The 19,135-nt window shown below is 41.8% G+C and overlaps 1 protein-coding gene across 1 annotated transcript in view; it reads left to right on the top strand.

Moving 5' to 3' along the window:
• The window catches only part of RAI14 (retinoic acid induced 14), a 131,762-nt gene that overhangs the window by 94,533 nt on the left and 18,094 nt on the right, over nt 1-19,135 (top strand). Inside the window, 7 exon segments of the mRNA XM_042952380.1 lie at nt 672-760; nt 10,553-10,617; nt 14,401-14,458; nt 15,191-15,261; nt 17,787-17,893; nt 18,583-18,761; nt 19,024-19,052. Of these exon segments, the coding sequence (XP_042808314.1) occupies nt 672-760; nt 10,553-10,617; nt 14,401-14,458; nt 15,191-15,261; nt 17,787-17,893; nt 18,583-18,761; nt 19,024-19,052 (598 nt within the window).

Raw genomic sequence — 19,135 nt, 5'->3', positions numbered from 1 at the left:
ACAGCACAACAATGGATTTGACATTAATCTTGTCCAAGAACTTTGGCCATCGTTTGACTCAGACAAGTTTCTCTTTATATAGAGTATTACTTGAAAATAATGGCTTTGCTGAAAGCACTAGACAACAGAAAAAAAGTTGAAAAATTACTTACTATTTAGGAATTGAATCTGGTTTGAGCTCTCTTGTTTCTTAAAGAGACAAATAAATAATGTAGTTGAATCTTTTTTTATTATTATTTTAGAGACAGCACAAAGGGGGAGAGAGAGACAGACCCTCAAGCAGCCTCCATGCTCAGCATGGAGCCCAATGCAAAGGCTTAGTCCCATGACCCAGGGACCATGACCAGAGCCAAAACCAAGAATCGGACTCTCAACCAACTGAGCCACCCAGGCACCCCATAAAGACCCCAAGCCTGGTCTTTAGGTTGGAAAACCTAAGATCTAGGTCCTGCTCTATTACTTAATAAAAAGTGTCAATGAGCAAATTATCAGACCACTTTGAGCCTCAGTTTCTTCATCTTTAAAATGAGATTGATAATAATATCTACTCCCTAGGTGGTTGTGGAGCTCAGGTGAGAGAAAATGTACATGAGGAGGCAAAACAAAACATTGTTGGAGATGAACTCCAAAGAGTGGAAATCTTAAGGCAATTGTGTTTACCTCTTTTCCAGCTTTCATCTTGCTGCTACAAAAGGGCATGTGGAATGCCTCAGGGTCATGGTTACACATGGCGTGGATGTGACTGCCCAAGATACTGCCGGTACGTGGTCTTTATCTCTTAAGTGAACAGGCCAGCACAAGAGTAGGTATCACAAAGATGAGACATATTCATTGTGGGGAATTTCCGATCTACAGACACGCCAAAAGAAGAACATAGAATCACCTCTAATGACTAGGTTCTGACATGGTTTCATCATTTGTGCCAAGTATTTTCTTCTTATATGTGCTCAACTAGAAACTGTATGCTTCTTATCCTCCATTTTAAAATATTATTTTTAAGGTTACATGTATGGACCAAGCAGTATTTTTGTTTTTATGCATCATAGCATGAGATGATAAATGCAGTGAATTGTGGTGTTGTTTTTTTTTAATGTTTATTTTAGAGAGAGCACACATGTGACTTGGGAGAGGAGCAGAGACAGAGAGGGAGAAAGAGAATCCCAAGCAGGCTCTGCACTAATAGCTAATAGCGCAGAGCCTGATGCGGGGCTCATCCTGACAAACTCGTGAGGTCACGACCCAAGCCAAAATCAAGAGTCAGATGCTTAACCGACTGATCCACCCAGATGCCCCAATGCAATGAGTTGTTCAGGAGCTCATTTTGTTAGCTAACTGAGATGTGCTGTGTGAGAGAAGCTGTGATCCTCGTCTGGACCAGCTGCCCGTGGTTCTCACCCCTTACTGTGCTTTAGTGCATCTGAGTCACTTAGGAACTGGGGAAAGGTAAGGCTAGGAGAGAAAAAAGAAGGAAGAAAAGAATAAAGAGCACACACACACACACACACACACACCCCACACACATATATACCCATGCTCTATCCTCTGAGATTCAGATTCCATTGTCTGAAGGTTGCCAGCGACCGGTATTTTTATTAAGTAATTCTAATGTGAAGCCAGTGTTGATAAATGATGAACAAAGCAAATGGAGAGAAAGTGTAGTCCTATCTTTTGTGAACATTGTTCTACAGGAAGGAGCCCACAGGATCTCCAGCCCAGGGTTCTGCCCCTGCCGGTCATACCAAAGGATCAAAGCAACTACTGATGGCTTTTCATTTCTCTGTTGTACTTAAAAATCTATGCCTTCTAACAGGGTTTTGTTAGTTTTTACTGGAATATGAAATCAGTCTATTTTCATAGTCTTTATCTAGACCACGCATTAATTCATAATGGATCCCTTTTATTCCCCCCAGTACCCTGGCCACCTGAGAGTAGTCTTCTTGGAGGGGGGAGGTCAGTCAGGTGTTGTGAGAGTGCTCTTATTACTCAAAATATGGTTGGAACACTTTGTTTCAGAATTATTTTCAAAAAATCTGTGGCATTATTATTACTATTATTTTTTTTTTACTCTCAGTGTTAGGGGAATTTTATCCTTTGAACAATAGATTTGTTTTTTTTTAGGACAGGCCAAAAGCCACTTGAAGTCAAGTCAGGTAAATGAGGTATCAAACTGGTGAGACCATTTTTGTCAAAAATAGGGAGTGATTAAAGTAAAGGAATGATTTTCCTGAGCAGTACCACAGAAAGTTCCAAAAAAAATACTTTGAGAAATGGCAATACCAGTGGAAAAATGGTTTCCTTAAGTGACTATCTTAAAGGAAATACTAATTTATGTTGCACTAGTTAAAGTGATCTTTAATCCCAAAACCTATTTTGTTTCTTGTTTTTTTTTTTTAATTTTAAAAAATATTTATATTTGAGAGAGACAGCACGAGTCGGGGAGGGGTAGAGAGAGACAGAGACAGAATCTGAAGCAGGCTCTAGGCTCTGAGCTGTCACCTCAGACCCCGATGCATGGCTCAAACTGACAAACCGTTAGATCGTGACCTGAGCTGAAGTCAGATGCTTAACTGACTGAGCCACCCAGGCGCCCCTGTTTGTTTATTGTTATTACCTTAAAAGTCATGCCACACACACACAAGGGCAGTACGATTAGGTAAAGTACCCTTGATGAGAAATATGTTTTCTTCAGTAGATGGGGTTTCCTCTCTAAGAAAATCCTAATCTAAAGGAATTAGCTTAAAGTAAATAAATTGGAACTATAATACAGATTCGCTTCATTATATTTGATGTTAAGAAATAGATCAGCCAGGAGTGTCATTATTTCTAGTGTAACCAAATGTCTCTTCCCCTCTATGTTTTTGTTATAGGGAAAAATATGTTTCTCTAATGCTTGTTGTAGAAAATTAGGGAAATACAGAAAACTACAAAGAAGTTAACCGGTGCCTCTACTCCTAACAAGAGAAGTTTTACTCTTTTGCTATATTTCCTTCCAAATTTTTCCTGGCACATTTTTACATAGTTGAGATCACATTATATAATAAACTCTACATGCTTGTCTTTTTTTTTTTTTTAAGTCCACCAGTATCATTTCTAACACTTAAAGCTCTTAAGATTTTTGTGCCGTATAACACATTGGGTAGAGTCTGTGTTTCCTACCAGAGCCCTAACTCCTGACACCAGAGCTTGGTAAAGTGTCGGGCCTTGAGGCCCGGACACCCCAGTGTGGTGCCAACTTGCTAGCAGACTGAGACGAGGAGGGGACACTGCAAATTACTCCAGCCTGCTTCTCTGCACCTGGCAGTGGGAACTGCCACAGTCCATCCTTTTTTTTTTTTTTTTTTAATGTTTATTTTTGAGAGAGAGAGAGAGAGAGAGACACACACACAAGGAGTGTGAGCAGGGCGGGGCAGAGAGAGAGGGAGACACAGAATCCGAAACGGGCTCCAGGCTCTGAGCTGTCAGCACAGAGCCCGACGCGGGGATTGAGCCCACGAGCTGTGAGATCATGACCTGAGCTGCAGTCGGACACCCAACCGACTAAGCCACCCAGGCGCCCCCATCTGGTTTTTTTAATGTTTATTTACTTTTGAGAGGGAGAGTGTAGCGGGGGAAGGGCAGAGAGAGGGGGACAGAGGATCTGAAGTAGGCTCCACACTCAGCAGAGAGCCGATGTGGGGTTTGAACTCCTGAACCGCAAGATCATGACCTGAACTGAAGTCGGCCACTCACCTGACTGAACTACCCAGGCACCCCTCCATTTAAAATGTATATATGTATGTATATATATAAATTGGTGGACTCCACGGCACTTATGGGCCCAGAACATTGTCCAAATGTACGATGAGTTGAAAATGTCTCAGAGCCACCAGTCACTTCCCTCCCCACTAACATTTTCAGCAATGAGGGTACACTGTGGTCTCTGGACTGATTGTTTTCCTTTTGTCTGAATGAGGCGCCAACTTCTCATGATTTCTTAAAAGCATGCAAAGAGAATGTAGGAACGAAGGAAGAGGCTTCAAGGAAAATGTGCATGGAAATGTTGATTGTGTTATCTAGACCAGTGCTTCTCAGGCTCTTTCCCATCACCTACCCCTTTCTTCTTCTCTCAAGAAAGCAGAGCAGAATCCATCAGTCACCATGCCTCACCTTAATGTGATCATCATTAGTCCAAAACATTTTTTATGGTGGTTAAGGGATGAATTAAATGGCTCAGCTCTTAGAGGTCTTAGAGGTCTTTTCAATAAACCTACTTAAATATTGACACGCTGTTACTGAGGAACGGTCCTCTTCAAAAATCACTGACAACTGGTACAAAAATCTGTGACCATAAATCTTACTACCCTGTAGAATTTTCAGAAAAACAAAAACAAAGCCTGCTTTCAAAATATACACTGACCCTTTTTATTAGTTGTATCCACCAAGCATATAGGATGGTCAAATTGGTATAATTTCCCACTTTTTAAACTGGGGACTAGATTTAAGTTATAAAAGCAGAGCGTTTTTAGCATCTATTTTTTAACAACTATCTTTCCCTATGAAATATTTGGAAGTCTGACCAGAGAATTTTTATGGCTGCTTTACAAGCAACTTATGAGCAAAGCACTGTCAGAGGATAGGGCCTTGGTATAGTTTCAATACGACAACAATCACATCATTTTCGATGGTCTTTGAGGCTTCCACAAGACGGTCAGTGTGGGCATCTCCACACCCAGGGCACAGTGAGAGCTCGCTGCATTTGGCTCCTCGATTATCATGATTATTGCTACTTTACCCACATCACCTTATCACCTTTATTATCTTTTACACATGAGGCTTTTGAAAAGGTTTCACATCTTTATTTATTGTTTTTTAATTTTTCTTAATGTTTACTTTTGAGAGAGAGAATATGAGGGGGGGAGGGGCAGAGGGAGGGAGGCACAGAAACTGAAGCAGGCTCCAGGCTCTGAGCTGTCAGAGCCCAGTGCGGGGCTTGAACCCACGAACTGTGAGATCATGACCTGAGCTGAAGTCCAGGGCTTAACCGACTGAGCCACCCAGACACCCCTATTATTATTATTATTATTATTATTATTATTATTATTGTTATTATTATTATTTTATTTATTTTTTTTTACAATCACCAAGCCAACAGCTCTCGTTGTACAAATCAGAAGAAGAAAGCCCAAAGACTGGTAGAAGCTCATAACAGGTTTTTGGTTTTGGGGGTTTCCCCCTTCCTTAATCGCCTGTTTGCCAGGCAATACCAATATATAGTGGTCACATGGGAAAGTTGGCTTCTAAGCTCGCTGTGTCATCTCTGAACTGGACCTACGTTATTTGTCTAACATCCTTTCATTGTTTTGTTTGCTCTTGTTCCTCACTGATGTAAGAATTGGCATTTCTGGCTGCTTTTTTAGAAAACACTCCTCCCAGACAAATAGTAAAATTGACTTCTGGCTTTTTTTTTTTTTTTTTTTTTTTGGAGGGTGGGGAGTGGTGGTGCCTGCATTTAGCACCCTGGAGTATGAGACAGGATTAAACAGAAGCATTAACGGAAGATTGAAGAAGACCAAAGAATCTTCTGTTTTTACCAATGTGCTTCTACGAAGCATTGGCTTTCACACACCCTTGATTAGTGAGTGTATACATTTGATGCAATGTGACAGGATACCATAATAAGAGTGGCTTCAACAAATAGAATTTTCTGTCAGTTGAAAGTCCCAAATTGGTATGGCAGCTCGGCTCCACACCGTGAGGGATTCAGACTCCGCCATCCAGGGTGTTGCTGTGGTCCTAATAGCCCAAGATGGCTTCCCTGGGATCTGCATCTCAGCAGCAGCCAGGGGCAGGGCAAGTATGGCCCATGAGTGGGCCTCACAGCACAGAGTGGGATCTGTGGCCACACTGAGCCTTACGGGAAGCTGGGAATTCTGGGCAGCAATTTGTCCAGTTAAAAATACTGAAGGTTTTGCTGTAGAAGCAAGTAGAAACAGAGATTGGAGGAGAATGTGCACTTTGTATTTCACACCCATTTTTTTTTAAATTTTTTTTTTAACGTTTATTTATTTTTGAGACAGAGAGAGACAGAGCATGAACGGGGGAGGGGCAGAGAGAGAGGGAGACACAGAATCGGAAGCAGGCTCCAGGCTCTGAGCCATCAGCCCAGAGCCCGACGCGGGGCTCGAACTCATGGACCGTGAGATTGTGACCTGAGCTGAAGTCAGAGGCTTAACCGACTGAGCCACCCAGGCACCCCTCACACCCATTTTTTAAATTTTCTCTCATCCCTTTGCACACTTAACCTTCCTAATACAACATCTTTTCTCATAGAAGAGGGTCTTAGGAGAGCGAGAACTGAGGTACGGAAACATCATAATGCATAGTCCTCAGAACGGAATGCTTGAGAACCCTGACTTTTCTCTCTGCGGTTTCCAAGGACTGGTTTAGTTTTTGTTTGGATTTCAAGGTGGACTTCCATTCCATTATGCCCCCTAATCCCACTTGAATTTGATGCCATGTAAAGATATGAAAGGTAATATTCATCTTAAAACTCAGACACTTTGACAATGGGTCATTTAAACTGTAAATTATAGCCAATAAAATGTATTTCCTATTTTCATTTGGGATAAAGAAAAACAAAACGATTGTATGAGTTTCACACTTGCTCTTGACTCGTGTATAAGCAAGAAGGGTCAGCCATATGCAATGATCAGCATAACGTGGGTGTGAAAATATTTCAGGTGATACACATACATGCAAAAAAAGCCTTTTAATTCCTTATAGAACACTATACACATATATACTGGGGAGACTAAGGGTAATTCCATAACTATTTAGTAGTTACAGTAGTGGTTACTAATACGTCTTTAATTCTTGGGTCTTCTCCTGGGGTTCTAACAAGGTAAACAGACTTGTGCCTCAGTGATGAAAATTTGATGAAAAGAAAATGAGGATTACTAAGGATAATGGTGTTTAAATATGTTTAAAGTTGTAAATAAGAACCAAATTTATACTTCTATTGTTTAAATATAGTCAGCATTCTGAAACTCTGATTTCTAAGAAAATGTTTTAAATCTTATGTAGTTGAATGTTATTTAATTCTCTTTATTTTTCTAAATGCTTTTATATTTTGATCTAAAACTGCAATTTTTCAGACTTCACCCTTTGGTATTTGTTAGCCCTGTATGTGTCTTCTGACTTGTTTTCAGATTTTTTCACATATACTTGAAGAGTACATCAGTAATTCCTCTATTAAATTAGCTAATTCTTCTCCATTTTCTCCAGTGATCTTAAAGAATTGAATAAATGGTTATTGTCTGAGGTAGTTTGGGGGGAAGTGTTCCATGGCTAGAATGTCTGGGCATCCTTTTTATTTTTTATTTTTATTTTTTTAAAGTAACCTCAAGTAAGGCTTGAACTCATGATGCCAAGATCAAGAGTCACATGCTCTACTGACTGAGCCAGCCAGGCACCCCTGAGCCATCCTTTTTAGACTCCCTTTCTTTTTTTTTTAAAGCTTTTTCTAATGTTTTTTTTTTTATAGTTTGTTTATTTATTTTGAGAGCGAGAGAGCACACGCATGCAAACTTGAGTAGGAGAGGGTCAGAGACAGAATCCCAAGCAGGCTCCACACAGTCAGCGTGGAGCCCACGAGGGGCTCTAACTCATGAACCATGAGATCATGACCTGAGCCGACCTCAGATGCCTAACGGACTGAGCCACCCAGGTGCCCCTAGACTCCCTTTCAACAATAGGTTTCTTACACTACCTGTTATAGCCCACAACCCTTGACATAAATAACACTGGTCTTTTTACTCACAGGCAAAGTTCTGCTGGAATGCACTTGAATTAGGGTTGCCATGTTATGTGAATTGTTTCCTGATATTCCAGACAGATCCATAGCTGAATAGGGGCCAGACTTATGCACTGTCTCATTACACTGAGATTCTGCCACTAATACAATGTATTCTCTCCAGAAAATTTTTGCTTTTGGAAAGAGAATTTTGTGTTAACATTAACAGTAAGAGACATCTCACTTCGGTGTAATGTCCAGGGCATGACACATTATTTGGGTTTTGAGAACGTTTTAATTGAAAATACTGTTGTGCTCCTGGTTCAGGAAAACATAGCTCAGGGCCAGGGAATAAAAGAATTGTGTTTCTTTAGAAACATGGCACTTACTTCCAGGTATGAGTAGAACACTTGGAATGAAATGAAACCCTACTGTTTATTTTCTGCTGGGTTGTTTAAATCTCCCTACCATCTCGTCTTTGGAGAATTGTGTCTTTTTCCAATGGGTGCTCTTTACTCTAGAACCGCTTTTGTCCACAGCAGAGACAAAAAGCTAATGCACTGTATACATGACATAAACAGTCTTCTACTTACAATCAGGATGGCTTCCAAAAGTTCATCTGCAAGGCATTTGTTTAAAACTGAAAACGTGTTTGTCCTTAGAAACACTGGTACAGATGATGCTTGGGGGCCGGGCTAGTGCACCAAAGCCTATTTAATGCATCCTGTAACCGAACTGATACTATTATGCATTATACATCCTGGAAAGAGGAGGGTCTCAGGAAGTTAAAGGAGGAAGGAGAAGAGATTTGTCTTCCTACTTCCAAGGGCCTTAGTTCCGACCTTCCTCATCCTCATCCGTTTGGGAGGGGTTCCTGCCTCTGTGTTCTGCTTCACCTAAACAACCCCCCTCACGCATACCCTTAAAATCCTTCAGTGCAGCTGGTCTCAGAAAAGAAGGAATCTGATCTTTTGACCTTACGCATGCTTTTGTGCAGCTTACTGTGATCCTAAAATCCTCTAATTTTTAAATATGGTCTTTCCTAGCTGTATGATTCTCTAATAATTAAAGATTCCCAGTGCATGTTACAGATTGAAGACTATTTGAAAAAGGAGAAATGATATTTGGAGACTGGACCACCATATGAAAGAAATTGTTTCTGTAAGCCAGTGGTTCTCAACTGGGGTGATTTTGCCCCCAGGTGATATTTGGCAATGTCTGGAGACATTTCTGATCATCACAAATGGACATGTAAAGGGTAGAGGCCAGAGGTACTGCTTAATAACCTAAAATGCATAGGACAACCCCCCTTCTCTCAACATACACACACAGACACACACACTCACGGCTTAAAATGTCAATAGCACCAAGACTGAAACCATGCTTGAAGCATGTCCCAAAGTATGGGTTGTTTACAGGTATGACATTCGGCACATCTCGGCCGAAAAGTTTGGGAAATGGAGGATTTAAGAGTTTACCATGTGCTCTGGGTTGGCTGGCAGGGGCAGCTTTGGTCCTCTGCCCCTAAACCTTCTCCCCAGACCTTTGAAATGAGCATACCCTCTAATTGAAATTAACAAGTGTATAGTAAGAGCCTATGATGCATCATCAGTGCTGGACTAGGGACACAGCAGGGAATGAGACAGAACTTCCTGTCCTCAGTGAGTTCATATTCTAGTGGGGAAAGAAAAACGAGCTCCATAAATTGTGTGTGTGTGTGTGTGTGTGTGTGTGTGTGTGTGTGTGTGTATTGTGTAGAGTGGGGTGGGGTGGAAAGGAGTGTGGGAAGGTGCTCAGTGCTATGAAGAGCAGGAATGAAGCAGGGATTGAAGATTAAAAGGGCGGCGGAGGAATGGGAATTTTAAAAGGGGAGGTCAGGGCAGACCTCATTCACAAGGCACTCTTTCAGTTGCCTCTGAGGTGAGAGAGCAAGCTGTGTGGTGATCCTGGAGGAGGAGAATCCAGGCTAAGCGCAGGCTCCAGCGAGGTGGTGAGGGGCCTCAGATGGGAGCCTCCTGGGCTGGTAGCCATACCTTCTGCCCAGAAGCTGCCCCCAAGCCCCTCTTCCTTAGAAATTCTCTAGGCCCGTTAGGCTGTGGAGAGAGTTGGGTACAGCACTAGGATTTCCTAAAGCTGACTGCTGAAACATCAGAGTGCTTTATGTTAGGGTCATATTCTCTGAAGGGAACGTAAAGAAATGTGACTTTAGTAGTGTATTATTGTTTTTACCACTCTTTTCCTTCTTCCACATAAGGACTTTGAATATCTGAAAAGTCCAGGTAGTTTCCGTGCAGGGGCTGGAGGACATTTGGAGGAGAGGGAAATGAAAAGCCAAAACTAGGGATTTAAGTGATGGGTGTTTAGGATGTTCTCAGCTGGCATACAGGTGGCCTTTCCTGGGTTCCTGGGCCTGTGGTAGTCGTAGCCTGGTGTGGCTGGGGTGGATGCAGGACGTTTGGCATGCGTGGGGACCGCTGAAAGCAGAACTGAGCTGTGTATCATGAGTCACCTGCCAGCTTTTAGCTCAGAGTTTAATAGCACCCCAAGAGAACGGCACTTGGAGTAGACCCTGAATATTATGCAGTGGGCAGGACGCTCTGTGTCCTCTGCTCATTTGTCACACTGAACTTTACAGATAAGAAGCTGAGACCTTACCAAGAGTAACAATTCTGCCTTTGTTGGAGAACAGTTTATTTCCTCATAGTTGTCTTTGTTACAGAGATAAGAAAGGGATTTAAGATGTGTGGCCTCTTTTTCCAAGATTTTTTTTAATCCATTTAGGACACAGTGCCTTGCACCTCGCAGCCAAGAACAGCCACCACGAATGCATCAGGAAGCTCCTTCAGGTAAAATGGAACAACTTAAAATTATAAATTTTTAAAATTATGTCATCTTTTAAACTTAACAGTAACTGTATCTGTGAAAGAATAACACACACACACACACACACACACACACTCCCTTAAATACCATCCCAGAACCTGGGTTTCCTAAGAAGCATCACAATTTAAATGACAGCCAAGGAAAAGATTATTTCCATAGCAATTGCACTGATAGGGAAGAAGATCCTCATCAGAATTTGGAGTGTCTTCCTGGGATCCAGCCTTTTTCTTGCCTTTATTCAGCAACCTGCGTCCTTTTCTGAGAGACTTGTACCCTTTACATAATCAGTTTAAAAACTGTTTTTCATGCGATTGGAGATCCTTGCAATATAGGATCTCCAGTATCCTAATAGCCTTTCTTTCAGTCATTGGTAGAACACAACTCTTTTTGAGAAACAAAATTTCAACCTTTATTTCCTTGTGTGTAACTTTAAATGTGCCTTTAGTTCTTAGTTTTTTGCCGAGGTTCTTGGTTTTATTCCCCTTTATAATGTGAAGCCAGCTCCCTGGTTTGATAACCTTGCCAGTTTATAATGATCGCTTAGGGGGACGACATCTGTAAATCTTGAAAGATGAATATTTAATGAAAGCCCAGTAGCGGTCCATACTGTAACATCCAGCCATTGCCAGTCAGCGTGCAAGCTGGTTGTTTTCAGGAACAGCACAGAGCCATAAAATATGTGTTTGGAGTGCTATCTCTTCTGTTGAGCTGTTGTCTCAGCCTCCACAGGCACTGTGTGGGACCCAGCATCTTGCTTTAATTTGGCTCTGCGATTCTAATGCAGAAATGTGGTCACATTCTTCAACTTGTCCTGCTCTGTTTGTCACACAGCTTCTTGTCTTGCGTTATGTGACGCAAGCTGCCACCACTGCCAGGAATGCAAACCTTAAGAGGCCTTTGAAGTGAAATTCAAGAAAAATAGATCAACATCTGTGATTATTATTATTATTTTTATTATTATTATGAGGCTCCTCTCTGAGAACAATTAAAGTAGAACTTCCCTGCTTTCTCTGAGGCCCGGCACCTTGAATAAATGACAATCATGGACTTGCCCAAGTGCACTGCCTCCATACCCTTGGTCTTGCCTTAATTTTTTTTAACTTATTTGTATCTTAAATCTCTGTTCTCATTCTGGCTTGGCTATCCAGGCTTTGCATCTGGCTCTGATTTTCAGGAAGAATGAACTTGACAGGCTGGAAATCCTCATGGGCAAGGACCAGATATTCTAGCCTCTAATGTAATTTTATATCTGGTTATGCAAATGGATTGGTTTTTCTCTGGAATCTTTGAAGCCTTTAAACACTTCCTTGTGCTATTCTAAAATTAGGCCAAAGCATGGTAAGTCGTAACTTGATCTCCGTTCCTCTTACCACTGAAGGGCAGACAGACATTTCACTCTTAACATTGCCTGTTCTTGCCTCTAACTTGCAGACTTGCTGTTCTTCTTTCTGAATAGTTGTTAAAACCTGAGGCTTTGAATTTTTTTTTAATGTTTATTTATTTCTGAGACAGAGCATGAGCAGGAGAGGGGCAGAGAGAGAGGGAGACAGAATCCGAAGCAGGCTCCAGGCTCTGAGCTGTCAGCACAGAGCCCGACGCGAGGCTCGAACTCGCAAACCTTGAGATCGTGACCTGAGCTAAAGTCGGTCGCTCAACCTACTGAGCCACCCAGGCGCTCCTAAAACCCTGAGGCTCTGATGTCCTCCTAATGGGTCACTTTCCTTGGGTCCTGGACCTCTCCAGCCAGTTTTTCACTTCTGTCTTGGCATCCTCTGCCCTCTGTGATGTGACCCTTGTTGCCTCTCGCCCTCCCTCACTCTCTGCACTGGATCCTTTCTCTGAGCTCTCTAGGCCTTTGCTCTTACTATCTGTCTGCTGGAGATTCTTCTCTTCTCCAGTGGCTACCGTTTTAAAGTTTGCCTCCTCAAGGCAGTGAGCACAAACAGACCCTTGTGAGATTGTTCAAATTCAAATGAACTCTCCTCTTCCCCTGATAGCCCACTAGTCCCCCCCCCCCCCACTTTTAACAAGTGCCTCCTGGACACCATGCCCTGTGTCAGGCATTGAGTATATTTTCACAAGCAGAACATCCCTTATCCTGATGAAGCTTGCAATCTTGTAAACAAGTCCCCAAATGCATGTTACAAATTGTACCACATCAAGAAGAAAACTGACCAAGTACTGAGAGAGCTGGGTGTGGGGTGAACAATCAGGGAAGGGCTCGTGGAGGAGGTGATATTTAAGCCGAGAACTTTGGAAAGAGCCAAGGGGAAAGCATTCCAAGCAGACAGAAGAGCAAGTACAGAGGGCCTCGGATAGGAAAGGCACTGGTCAGGGAGGAAAGAAAGCCTGGGGCCGAGTGAGCATGGAGGAGAAAGAAGGGCATGGAGTGCAGGCCTGTGTGTCATGGCAGGCCGTAAGTCCTCTGAGCACAGCATGGAACTGTGGAGGGCTTTTAAGGAAGGACTGGTATTCACAGTTTTAAAAGATCAGTCTAGTTGTATAGAGAATAGAGGCGAGAGCAGAGCTGTGGAGCCCGCCAGGAGGCTGCCCCAGCTGTCTGCATGAGAAGATGCTGGCCTAGACTGGGTGGTGTAATGGGGAAAGAAAGAGTAGACCAGGTATGTTTAGGTCACAGAATTGGCAGGACATGGTGGTGAATTAGATGGCAGAAGAGGAGGAGGAGAAGAAGTTAAAGGTGACTCAGTGGAACTTTAGGACGGTTGCATTTGAGGTGCTTACATCAGAGCAGAAATGTGAAATAGGCAGTGGGTTATCAAGCCAGGCGCTCGGAGATGATGTTGCATACAGCTGAGAACATATGCTCTAGCCCAGCGCATCTGGGTTTGAATCCTGGCTCTGCCATGTCCTGTGACTTGAGCAAATTATCACCTTCGCTGTATCTCAGTTTCCCCATCAGAAGATGGGAGTGATAATAGTGTCTAGCATTATCAGGAGCCTTAAAACAATGAAGAGTGCCCAGTGCGTAATAGCTAATATGTACTTAGGTTTGTTATTGTGAAGGTACACATTTGAGTCTTTAGCCTTTAGATGACATTTCAAGCTACGGGCATGAATGAGATTACCAAGAAGGAGAGCACCGAGGAACCTCAACATTCTGTGTTTGGCTCACGGAGGGGGAGTGGCCAGAGCAGTAGTGGGAACACCAGGCTAGTATGGGCTCTAGGAGCTAAGTGGAAGGACTGTTTGGAGAAGGGGGTGGATTGCGGTAAGAGGAGGACACAGATGTTTGTTATCGTGGGAAACACAAAGGTTACTGGTGACTGTGGGGCCATCTCTGTGGAGTCTGGAGAACAGCACGCAACTGCAGTGGGTTTGGAAACGAGTGGGAAGCAAGGCAGCATGGATCGCATGTGGGCAGTTCTTTACAGGAACTTGGTTTTGTGAAGGGGGACTAGAGAATTAGGCAGGAAATGTGGGGGGAAAGACGGGACCAAGATGAGAACTCCTGGAGCGCATCTGTCAGCTGCCAGTGATGGGATGCTAGTGTGAGAGGGAGGACAGGACGGCCAGCGCAGCAAAGAGGTGACCTTTTGCCTGGGTCCCTATTACTTGGAGAGGAGCTCCCCTCCCCATAGGAGACTGTAGGTCCTGGAGCACAGCAATTGGGGCCTATTCATATTTATTCTCTTCCTGATAAGACACATCACAACCTTGCAGGAAAAGGATGAACTCAACAGAGCGGAATGTTTATTATGTGTATTTATTTATTTTTTGTCTTCTAGTCAAAATGCCCAGCCGGAAGTGTGGACAGCTCTGGGAAAACAGCTTTACATTATGCAGGTGACTTTCATTCTCTTACTGATCCTTCTGCCATAAGAAATACTCAGTTGTCCTTTTCCTCTTTCAAGCCATTTTCTTTACCATTTTATTTCTGAGGCTGTTGTCTGTCATCATTCCTGGAATTTCTGTCTCCCTCAGTTTGCAAAATGTGTAGGGTTTTATCAAGGAACACATCTAAAATTCATCAGTTGCCTGCCAAACTGTAAAAATTGCCATGGTTATTATATTTTAATTAATGTAAGTTTCTTGTTTAAGCTAAGAGATTTTCATAAGCATTTAGAGATTTCATGTAATATGTGATACAGATTTTTTTGATTTGGGGATCAAAAGAAACTCCCATTTTATTTCTCAGTGTTCTGTTTTACTATCTTGTCATTATCTGTCACACGGCTCCCAAGTAACAAAACGTCAACACCGAGCTCAGGGAGTGATGAGATTTATAAATTTCTATTAGTGCTAGCTGGAGCAAAGCTAAGTCCTACAAAATGCCAAACCAAATATTTGCACAAAGGCAACTGGCAGACAGTGGCTCTAGGTCTGGAAATTAACATTGAAATGTAACACTAATTCGGAGCACCTTACTTAACCTTCGGGATACGACTTCTCTTCAGTGCAGCTAGTATAACATAGCAAACTGGGTGGAACACGAACTTCACTGTCCTGGGTGCGTGTGATGCCCCTGCTGGTGAGAGCCCCTGTGTGACGGGCTGTGTCTTTGTTTCCTTCCCTCAGCGGCACAGGGCTGCCTTCAAGCTGTGCAGGCTCTTTGCGAGCACAAAAGCCCCATAAACCTCAAGGATTTGGTAAGTATCCGGTGGCTGCTAGATGTGGAGATGCACACTGGTGTCTAGAGCGCTGTGGGCTACCTCTGCAAGTCACTAAGACGTTTAGAGACCTCAGCATTTGGCGAAAGTCTAATGCGTTTCAACCTGGATCCTCTTCTGCAAAACGGATCCAAGTATTATCTCTATTGTTCTCTGAATTTAATGACACATTGAGAAGACATTTTGGGACATGCACTTCCTGATGTGTATATTTGTTTCTCAGGTCATCTGCCATCAACCTAAATGTATTAATAAGGCTTAATTTCTTGACTTTTAGAAGAAATAAGTCTAAATAGAAGTTCTGTCATTTCTGTTAACTTCCCGTGTATCATCTTGGGTACTCCTGGTTAGGATTTCCCAACTCTGAAAACCACTTCTAGCCTGTTTAACCTTGCTGGGCTACTCTGAGAATAAATTTACATGCCAGTCACTCCTGACTGCAAGTTTAAATGTCCTGCCATAGCATAGAAATTATATGCTATGCATGCATTATATGCTACGCATGCAATATACCTAATGGGAATATTGTTATGTGAGTGTATAGAATTGTAGATAAATTCCTACTCCCTGAATCTCAGTACTTCATAACCAGAAAGTATTATAACTTCGCAGAGATAATTTTTTAGAAATGTGTCTGAAATTCTATTTTAAACGGAGACTTAATCTTTAAGCAGCAATTGTATTTTTCAAAATAATTGGACATATTGTAATTTATTTTTTTCCTTTGCCTACTTGAATACATCTACCTTAAAAGTTACTATCAACTGCATTTGGGAGGTATGATCCAAGGAATAAGCAGAATACAAGCTTCTCTTGAAGCTTTTGTATCATTTGAGTTAGGACCCCTTCACCCTAAGATTGTGGAAATAGTCACCTATGTATTCTTCTAGTATTTTTTCACTTTTTTTCTGTTGTAATGTTTACATTCTTCATCACCTTACATGGTTTGTATATGAGTTGGGATCTCATTTTCTTATTTTATTTATTTTACTTTATTTTTATTTTTATTCCAGTGTAATAAATGTACAGTGTTATATTAGCTTCAGGTATATAACATAGTGATTCAACATCATTTAAAAAAATTTTTTTAATGTTTATTTATTTTTGAGAGGGAGCAAGACAGAGCATGAGCAGGGGAGGGGCAGAGAGAGAGGGAGACACAGTATCCAAAGCAGGCTCCAGACCCCGAGCTGTCAGCACAAAGCCTGATGCAGGGCTTGAGCTCATGAACCACGAGATCATGACCTGAGCTGAAGTCAGATGCTTAACTGAATGATCCACCCAGGTGCCCCTCTACAGCACTTTTTTAAAGGATTGCCAATTGTCATATTAAATGATTCTTTCCATTGATCTTTATCTAGTCATGTGCCAAGAATAGGCAAACTCTTAATGTTCCATTCTGGTACTTGTAAGGTTATGAAAGCATGTACTTTGCAAGGGAATAGTAGAATGGATGGTAGGATGCGTGTAGTTTGCTTGGAAGAAGCTGCTTGGAGGGCAGCGGACCTACTGCTGCCCTACTGCTGTGGAAACAAGTCCTCCTGTTCTTCAAAGCCATCCCCCAGTAAACATGATATGCTTGCCTGGAGCCTTTACATACTTGATGTTCCACTCTCTGTCATGTCGCTGCCAGACTGAGGGATGGTCACTGAAGGGAAAAAGCAGCCCATGAGGCTGAGGTTCCTGAGAAAAAGCTAACAGTCAGTGCAATTCCTTAAGAAGAGGTCTGTTGAACTACTAGGTGTTTATCCAAAGGATACAAAAGTGCTGATTGGAAGGGGCACATGCACCCCAATGTTTATAGCAGCATTATCAACAGTAGCCAAATTATGGAAAGAGCCTAAATGCCCATCGACTGATGAATGGATAAAGAAGATTGGTGTGTGTGTGTGTGTGTGTGTGTGTGTGTGTGTGTGTGTGTGTGTGTGTGTGTGTAATGGAATATTACTCGGTGATCAAAAAGAATGAAACCTTGCCATTTGCAGCAACATGGATGGAGCTAGAGTGTGTTATGCTGAGAGAAGTAAGTCAGAGAGAGACAAGTATGATATGATTTCATTCATGTGGAATTTAAGAAACACAACAGATGAACATAGGGGAAGGGAAGGAAAAATAAGATAGAAACAGAGAGGCAAACCATAAGAAACTCTCTTAAATACAGAGAACAGTCTGAGGGGTGCTGGAGGGGAGGCAGGTGGGGGGATGGGCTAAGTGGGTGATGGGCATTAAGGAGGGCACTTGTTGGGGGTGAGCACTGGGTGTTATATGGAAGTGATGAATCACTGGTTTCTCCTGAAACCAATACTACACTGTATGTTAATTAACTTGAATTTAAATTAAAAAAAAAAAATGCTGTGCTGAGAGGTCATGGCAGCCCTATCGGGACACAAACTGTCATGGTGGCAGGACAGTTCAGGAATAAAATGTACAAAGAACAAGGCAATTCTGTATGCAATTCTGGCATTTAGGATCGTAGTTAAAATCAATCTACATTTGTCTCCTAGGATGGGAATATACCACTGCTTCTTGCAGTACAAAGTGGCCACAGTGAGGTCTGTCACTTTCTCCTGGATCATGGAGCAGACGTAAATTCCAGGGACAAAAATGGAAGGTACCACCAAAGTAGAAATCATGGGATTTCAGTGATATCTACATTCTGGGAGCCTCAAAATATTACAGCTATATTTTAGATCATTTGTAATAAAGTGTTTTTAATTTTTTCATTTTCTGCCTTTTTTTTTTTTTTAAAGTTAGCCCTATACCCACCATGGGGCTCGAACTCATGCCTCTGAGATCAGGAGTCACACGCTCTACTGACTGAGCCGGCCAGACGCCCCTTCTGCCTCTTTTGATAATCAAGAACCTGTTTGACGTAAAAAAAATTTCCCCTAGACCTCTGTGATGAGATTATTAAATACTGAAGTGACTAGGCCATTTCCGATGGCTTTTCATGCAAAATTAAACATATTGGCTGCTTTTAAAAATAGTCCTAATGATGTATAGGTACTTTAAAATGCTTGAGGTGAAAGGTGCCATCATATTATGATTGGTGCCAATCATATTAAATTCCATCATATTTAGAAGATTATGTCTATATTATTTGACCTTATATGGTTTAATGTTTTGATTTAATCTGAAGTTAAAAAAACACCCCTAGTTTCTTCTCACTAACAGTCCATTAAGTGTATATATTTAACTGTACTTCATCTTTCTTTCCTTGTTTTCAGGATAAGTGATTTCTCAGAAAAGTGTTTCCCCATTTTGGTTGTATTAATTTGGTATCTCCTTTTTTTTCTTTAGAACTGCTCTCATGCTAGCCTGTGAGATCAGCAGCTCTAATATTGTGGAAGCCTTAATTAAAAAGGGTGCAGACCTAAACCTTGTAGATTCTCTTGGACACAATGCCTTACATTATTCCAAACTCTCAGAAAATGCAGGAATTCAAAGCCTTCTATTATCAAAAATCTCTCAGGATTCTGGTATGTGAAAGAAAATAGTCAGTGTTGTTTTAAATTTATCCACTCCATTTTCCCCAAAGGGTAAAGGAATGTGCACAATATGATCTATTTTATTATTCTTTTAAACATATTCTTGAAGAAAAATGTAGTGTTAAATACTGTGTTTGTTGTGTGTATGGGTGTGAGTGTGCGTGTGTGTGTGTGTATCTCCCACCCAAAGTAGATGTGAGTCATGGTTCTTACCTTTATTTATTTATTTTTTTTCCCACTTTTTCCTCTATAGATTCAAAGACACCAACAAAACCAAAGCAGGTATTTATCTTTGGGGGAGAGAATTTTTTTTGGCCATCATAGCTTGTGGGAATTTGAAAATGTTCTGATTAAACCACTCTGTG

The sequence above is a fragment of the Panthera leo genome, chromosome A1, assembly GCF_018350215.1.
Source record: "Panthera leo isolate Ple1 chromosome A1, P.leo_Ple1_pat1.1, whole genome shotgun sequence".
Classification (NCBI taxonomy): domain Eukaryota; kingdom Metazoa; phylum Chordata; class Mammalia; order Carnivora; family Felidae; genus Panthera; species Panthera leo.
This window is presented reverse-complemented; position numbering and strand designations above follow the sequence as displayed.